This window comes from Hyposmocoma kahamanoa, unplaced genomic scaffold, assembly GCF_003589595.1.
Source record: "Hyposmocoma kahamanoa isolate Upper Pololo Valley unplaced genomic scaffold, ASM358959v1 78, whole genome shotgun sequence".
Lineage (NCBI taxonomy): Eukaryota > Metazoa > Arthropoda > Insecta > Lepidoptera > Cosmopterigidae > Hyposmocoma > Hyposmocoma kahamanoa.
In genome coordinates, this window is record NW_020653945.1 from 5,058,389 (window position 1) to 5,066,346 (window position 7,958).

The following is a 7,958-nucleotide window of genomic DNA, read 5'->3' on the forward strand; positions in this document are numbered from 1 at the left end:
GAAAAAGAAATGAAACTTGTCAAAGAAAAAGCATTACCTGCACCTGGACATGGGACTTTTCAACTACCTAGAAAAAAAGAAGATAAATCTGGCAAAGAAAAAGAAGAAACACCTGATAAAGAAAAAACATTACCCAAATCTCAAAAAGGTGCTGGAAAAAAGGAAGGTAAAATTGATAAAGAAAAAGCAGTTGGAAAAGAAAAGGACGAGAAAACTGAAGAACAAATATTACCAGTAGCCAGAAGACCAAAGGATGAAAAGCTTGATGTCACGAAATACGAAAAACTGTTAAAAGAGGAACTTTTACCAGACTCTGAAAAAGCACCACTCGCATCTGCAAAAAAAGATAAATTAGAAAGCCAAATTGATAACGAAATGGATAAAAGAAAAGGGAAAACACGGAAGAAAACACCAAGAGGCAAAGGTGCTGAAGAAGATAAAGAAACTGTAAAGCAAACAGAATTGGTAGATAATGAAATGTTAGAAAAGAAAGAGTCTAAACCAAAAGATTTGGTAGATATAAATAAAATAAAAGTTACTAAGGCTGATGATAATATTTTGTTCGATCTGATTTTAAAATTCGAGAGAGCAAAAAAACGGCGAAAGCCACCCGCAGCTATTATTATTCCTCAACTTCCGGCCATACCATTACGTTTAACAAAAACTATTGGAAGTGGTGACTGGTTCACATCCCAATTTGATCATGAATTTATAGAAATGGAGAAAAGTTCAACTGATGATGATGTTGTGTATATAAACAAAATAATTAAGAAACATGAAATACCCTCAGCGCATAGATCCGGAGCAAAGAAACGTGCAGATATTTTTTGCAAGAATATATTCAAGGACGATTTACAACAAAGCCCTGGAGAAATGCACCCCACTATGGTAGCTGACACTCAGAACAAACTAATATTATCGAAGGTCTGGTATTGTAGTAGATATTTTATTTTTCTTTTTTATTCGAATTTAGCCACCGCCTCCGGTGCATTAGTATAGCACCAAGGTCATTTAATTTGAGTAATAATTTGGTATTTTATTTTACGTTATTTGTAATTTATGAGCATTTACTATATGACAATAATATTGTTTTCCAAAGTGTACATATCGAGTTTTTTGACCTACTTCAAAAAAATTCAACTATCTTTTTTTGTATGAATGTTACGCAATAACTCCAATATTTGTAAACCGATTTTTATGATTCTTTTTTTACTGGAAATAGGGTACCTTATTACCCTAGTAAAATTTGAAGAAAATGTTCCCCATAATACACCCTATAAACTAAACTAGGTAAACTAGGGGATGAATGACTTTCGATGAATTTTTCTTCGATATTCAATCATTCCTTAAAAATTTCATTGATACGTTCCTATATAGATTTGATAACTGATTTTGTTTATAGGACACGGTTCAAGAAGGCGCTTTTCGGTATGTACTATCTGATCGCACATTTATAGAAAAAGGATGGACACTACTGCCTATTGAGAAAGTTGTACGCAAGGTGAGTTTCAAAAAAACTTAATGTTAATTACCTGTATACACACACACAACACTGTTCCTTAAACTACCGGCACGTACACGTTTTGACAGATTACAAAAGTATCTCAATTCATTATCGTAAACAATATAACTATAGGGTGTCGCATCTATAAGTTTTTGGATTTATAACTAATATTGCAAGGGGTAGTTGAGTAATAAAACGAAAATAAAAATCTTTACTTAATATATCGTCCATTCGAAACTGCTTTGTTTTGCGTTGAGCTTTGGCGTGAGTTTGCCGGATAAGTTAAGTATAAGTATAAGTTGTGCTGGCCAGCGATCCTATAAGTGACGATCGTATCAGATTGAAATCTTTTTAAAAATTTCGAAAAACAATTGCCGAGTTGTATCGTAAAATTATACATTCCGTAAAATTAACTGCACGTCACTATTCAAAACAATGTACAGCAATTAGTGCCTTCAACGTAGTTATGAATTAATATGAAACTTGATGAGCGGACAAACGTCAAAAAGGCCATCATAGCGTGCCGGTACTGCAAGTAATAGGGAAATGGAAACTTGTGAAGAGCGTTTCAGACGCCAACACCGTAAAGTTTTGTGGTTGTTATAGTTGCGTCGGTTTTATTAATTATCTTTTATTTCCAAAAGATAATTAATAAAACTGAGTAATGAAATCTGTTTAACCGAAACAATTACACTTGAGTGTGTTTATGTTTAATGATCGAGCTCACAGTGAGCGCTTAATAAAAAGGTCTCAGGTTTGATTCCTGGTAGGACACATCGAGTCCTTATGGAAGGAGTTTGTATCGTTTGTTACTTTAACAGTAACGAAAATGGTGACAAATTTATGCATTCATTGTTACAATAATTGTAACTTTGTTATTAAAAAAATCGGTTTCCGGAACGTGCGCGAAACCAGATTCATCCCCTAGTTTGCTACCCTTAGAGGTGGAATATTTTCTTAAAATTTAAATGTGACCCATACTGAGGCACTCTCTTTCCAACAAAAAAAGAATCATCGAAATCGGTTCATAAATGCCGTAATCGCGTAACATACATATAAAAAATACAGTCCATTTGAGAACCTCATTCTTTTTATTTGAAGTCGGTTTATAATGGAATTGCAATGACAAATATAGGCTCGACCATTGACTTACAATTATATGGACGTCGGGTCCGCGCTAAAAAGTGTCCGCACTTGTAAGGCGCTAAAATCGTATACAGAGCGCCAAACTCCGCTTTAGTCTTCATTTGTTCGACTGACAGCGCGATACTGCGATGACATTACAATTTAAATTTCGAATAGGTTGACTTGGGACATTTTTTTCGTGGTTTTTGTATTAGACCAGTCGTCCATTTATTTGTAAGTCAATGGGCTCGACATTAAAATTTAGTCTGTCAGCTCGCAAGCATAATGGATTTATTATATTAACTAAAAAATAACTGATTTAATTCTTTCGTCTACTGGTTCATTGGTGAAAAGATATGTCACTTCTAAACTCACCATAAGTCACCAGTGAAAAGTCACTGGTGACTTATGGTGAGTCACAATGAAGCAAACGAGGGTAGTTTCTCGCCGACTCCGCCTGCGCCCGCTGCCATACTGAGTGATCGGGCTGCCAGGGCATTGGCGCGCAGTTTCCGTCGAGTCACCGCCGCGGAATCTCATGATTAAGGACCACGAATTGGTTCGAAATATATCGAGAAAAAATTTGACTTAAATTATGAGTGAATGAGTTATCCGTTATTTTTTAGTTAATATGTCTGAGTCTCGCTGCGGTGTTCTATTTAAAAATGGTTTTATTATTGACGCAATATATTTTTCACTTCACTAGCTCGGAAAAGCTTTCTTTCTCATTAGAAATCTGCGCGCAAAAAAGCGTTTTTTGCACGCTAGCATGGAAAAAGTTTTTGAAATTTGAACTTGACGATGACTGTGGTGCACCTAACTTGTTCTTTCGACAAAACAAACATAATGACGCGTTCAACTACGCGATTTGTCGTACATTACTTATTTACGTAACATAAATCCGTTGGTATATTTCATTCTTATCATTGTTGACATTAAATTGACAATGATAACTAGTTGTGTTTATTAAATTATTATAATTCGTCGAAGATCTAAAGAATTTCAATAATCACTTAATCACACAAAATAAAAGTACAAGCAATGCGGAATGTGAATTCACCGAATTGCGAAGTTGTGTTATTTACAAAGGCTGATTTTCGTATATTTAACGTTGGGTGGTTTCAATCTGTTTTGCCGCTGAGATTTTGTATACATGTTTGGTTAGGTCGTATTTTGAATTGTCTGGATTTTATTAGGTGTTTCCTTGAGGTATCGTTTTTCGAATGGGGCTGACATGTTGAATAACGATAAAATAAATAAATAAAGAGTAAAAAAATAATCAACAATAAAAATTGACGGGGTGAAAATTTAGAACGTATCCGAAGATAAACTTTTTCTTTTAATTAAAAAATAGCTGATGTTTTATAGTTTCACTGCCTTTCTGTCATCTACCATTTTTCTCGCTATAGTGAGGTGAAAAGTTGTGTGTTTGGCTCGGCGGCAAGGTTGTTTGCGTCTTGTGCCTTGAAACCCTCGCTACGCTCAGGATTCTATTTTCAATCTTAGCTTACATCCATACATCCAGTCGCGTTCAACTTTGCAGCCTTGCATAACAGATAACTATTTGTGCGTAGGGAGATCTAGCTCAGCAAGAGGCATAGAATATTGAATAACGTGTGACGGTGTGATCTCCTTACACCGTCCTCTCACCTCTTTGTATCGCCTCTCTCCGCTTGTATCCTATCATTTTTTATTTTACATGTATTTAAATTTTAAATTTGAATTGTTCCATCTTCCTTCACTTTCTCATCTTGGTTTTGTACTACGGTCACTCCCAGCTCGACCGCCACAACAGTCGGAGCTGTTAATAAGCTAGTCATCTGTAATAATTTATAAGTCTACAACCTTTATGTATCTATTTCTGTAATTCAGTTTCTCAGCCCATTTAGGGCCTTTCTTTAAACTTTACTTCTGTAATAAATTTTGTGGACCGGAAGTTTCCCATTTCAGTGCAGTGAACCTGTTCACGGCTAGTTAGGGTTACAACCCTTTCAAACGTACACATTATCGTGCACGTCCGGTCATGTGTTAGCGATATTAAGGATCCCGCTTAGTTCTCTTCCTGGGTGTTGATTACCATAAAAAGTTTTTTGAAATGTAATTAGAATTTAAACGTAAAACGCTTCAATTTTTAGACGAACGTGTACCGTATGCGTCCTGCTCATCCCGAATTTGATTGGTTTGAACATAATAAGGTAAAAGGAGTTATGCACTACGATTCCGGAGAAAAACTAGCTGAATTCAAAGATAATGGCCTGGGACAATGGTTTTACAGGAACGGTAGATTGGCTCTCGACTACTATGATGCAAAAGGTGGGTACAATCCCTTAAATAACGTCGGACCTGAACAAGGGCCTCAAATTGCAGCAATCAAGCAACATGACGCTACGACGCATTAACAGGAGCAAAGCAGCGTAAACTTGATCTTCTACACGATAAGGTTTCTTTAAGCAAAAAACTAAAAAGAAGATGCACCAAGAGACGGCTTCGAGCTGCGTCGGATTCCCTTTATAAAATGCAATATAATAAAGAACATTATTCTCTACTAAATAAAGTATATATTTCTTCTAATAAAAGAGAAACAAAAACAACATTTATTAAAGATAGACAGCTACTAAGCGACAGCGCTGCGTTGCGTGAACTTTAGAGATAGCAATGCAATATAAAATTAATTTCCATTAAATGAAGTGAGTATTTCTTTGAACGCCTAAAAGCCACGCTGCGCAGCGCGTCGTATCGTGGTAAGGCGCGTTCCCGTTATGTCGTGACGACAGATAGTCGCTTGCAATTTAAAGTGCCTTGTACATTTAAATGAAGTTGTTTACCATATAGTTTCACGATTTTTTGACGTTACAACGACAGTGAGTTGATTCGACTTGAAATTGTTGGTTCCGCTTCGGACGACTTATTAAGATAGATGTAGATTAAAGCACTGGCTCGTCAAGCAATCAATATATAACTTATCATATTGGTTAAATAACAGTAATATAAGATAGTTAATTATAATTTTTTAATTTAGTCTGGAGAGAGACCACAAATACATGCGCTCCCAGAGCTATAACCCCACTTGTGCATGCTCCCTTGCTTCATCCGACTTGGGTCACATTTTGAATGTGACTACAATAGTAATATACGAAAATAATACAAAAATATTTTAAATTTTTTTATGACTTGTAAATATTAATTTTACCAATAAAGAATGTCTAAGTCTATGTCTGTCAACACAATGGGAAGAGCTAGAACGCCAGTCGTAAGACAATAAATAAAACGTCACGAAAAAATGTGACAACAGATAATCGCAGCTTCAAACAAACTTCTGTCGTGCAAACGACAAGGCGGCTGCCGTGAATCGATAAATTGGAAACAGCTAGACACGACAGTCATTCAACACTACATATAGTAAACGTCCACGACACAGTCAAGACAGATACGTGTGGCGCACTATAAATTTCCGGAATGAATAAGAAAAAATAAATACTACAAATGATCAGAAATGAATTTATTGTTTCTCAAAATATTCTCCGCTAGCGTTAATGCACTTTTTCATACGAATGAGCCAATTTTGAAAACATTTATGCCACTTCTACGTGACAATCTCTGAAACATATTTTTTATACTCTTCGACAGCCTCTTCAGGTGATGAAAATCGTTGACCGCGTAACTGATTCTTAATTATTGGAAATAAATAAAAGTCACAAGGTACCAGGTCGGGAATGTACGCGGGATGGCTCTTAAGGTCAGCGTTGTTCACCTCCAAAAATTCATTAGTCTGTCTGGCCGTGTGAGAACTGGCATTATCGTGGTGCAAGATGATACGGCGTTTACGGTTATTTTTACGGAGTTTGTCAATAACTTCCGGCAAACAAATGGTCGTGTACCAATCACTATTCACGGTACAACGATTCTCCAAAGCAACAGTAGCAACGTGTCCAGTTTTATTAAAAAAAGAAGCAATCATCCGCTTAGAGGCACTTGCACGCGTGCCACTTTGGTTGGTTTCGGCTTATCTCGAAAGACCCATACGCTCGATTGCTGCTTTGTTTTGGGATCGTAACTATAAATCTATGTTTCGTCACCTGTTACTATGTCCTACACCAAATTTGACGCCCCTTCGTTGAATCTTGTAAACATGGCATTGCACCAAGTGACGCCATCCGTTTTTTGAGCCTCAGTCAAATTGTGTGGGATCCACGGAGAGCACAGCTTTTTCACACTCAATTGTTTGTGTAGTATTGATTCTATTTGACTCATGCCTATGCCTAAAGATGCTCAAATCTCATGGTATGTCACATGCATGTCTGTTTTGATCATACGGCTCACAGCATCGATGTTTTTTTATTCGTAGCAGTGGACGGGCGACCATCGCGAAATTGGTCACTGAGATTCACACGACTGCGTTTGAATTCTGCAAACCAGCTATAAATAGTCACCTTGCATGGTGTTTCTTCGCCAAAAGCAGTTTGAAGTCGAGCGAAGCTTCGCAGAGCTGTTAAGTTACACTTAAAACCGTAGAAAATCATACTACGAAAATGTTCACGAGTTAAATCCATGGTAACAACCAATTTCTAAAATGACGCCACAATGTACCCAAAGTATGCCAAAACAAGTGACAGTCAGATGAAACACTGTGATGAAAACTGTGTTCTACAGACAAAGAGTTCCATTTTCAAATGTTGTAATTACTTTTTAAATATTGTTTATGTAAGTGACCAGTTCCGGAAACTTGTAGTGCGCCTGTAGTCGTGATACGGGAGTAGTGTAGACGCGATAGTCGTCCAACGATGAATAAAACGTTACGACATAATGGGAATAATATGCAATGCAACATTGTTCCCGCACGTAAACGTGCGGTAGATTTTCCGTCTTTATGGGCAAAGCCCTTAATCCACCTCGTTCCATCGGCTATCGGCAGAATTACCTCTATATGAGATTTCGAACATAAATTTTTCAGATTTAAATGCTCAGCAGCGCATTGTAATCTACAGCAATGGTGAATTAGACGAACGAGGGCGCTCTCGACCCGTCACTATTCTCGGAATGTTTGACTACGTGGGGAACGGCGTGATATTCGATCACAGCGGTAAAGTAAGGTAAAATAATTCTAATTTAATTGTCCAAGAAAAGTATCAAATTTTAAGATTAATTTTGCCGTTTTCCAAGATTGCCCGAGCGCGGCCTACGAGATGTTGGTAATTAGAATTTGCTAAAGGATAAGAGAAGGTGAAGTAGGCTCGGCTTGTGACCTCGCATAGACGCAGTTAAGGAAAAAACTTCTTACCAACGACTCTTCTCAAAAAAACCGCCATAAACTACAACGTACGCTTATTAT

At 36.9% G+C, this 7,958-nt stretch overlaps 2 protein-coding genes across 3 annotated transcripts in view; both read left to right on the top strand.

Moving 5' to 3' along the window:
- Window positions 1-680, top strand: part of LOC113233265 (myb-like protein X) — a 6,832-nt gene extending 6,152 nt beyond the window's left edge. The window contains exons 8-9 of the mRNA XM_026468319.1: window positions 163-513; window positions 675-680. Of these exons, the coding sequence (XP_026324104.1) occupies window positions 163-513; window positions 675-680 (357 nt within the window). The remainder of the gene's footprint in view (window positions 1-162; window positions 514-674) is intronic.
- LOC113233079 overlaps window positions 588-7,958 on the top strand; it is an 8,892-nt gene continuing 1,521 nt past the window's right edge. The window contains exons 1-4 of one of the 2 annotated variants that reach the window (XM_026468059.1): window positions 588-888; window positions 1,403-1,501; window positions 4,765-4,942; window positions 7,581-7,719. In XM_026468059.1, the coding sequence (XP_026323844.1) occupies window positions 718-888; window positions 1,403-1,501; window positions 4,765-4,942; window positions 7,581-7,719 (587 nt within the window). In that variant the 5' untranslated portion in view covers window positions 588-717. Of the gene's footprint in view, window positions 925-1,402; window positions 1,502-4,764; window positions 4,943-7,580; window positions 7,720-7,958 lie in introns of both variants that reach the window. The other variant, XM_026468058.1, reaches the window with a different exon arrangement.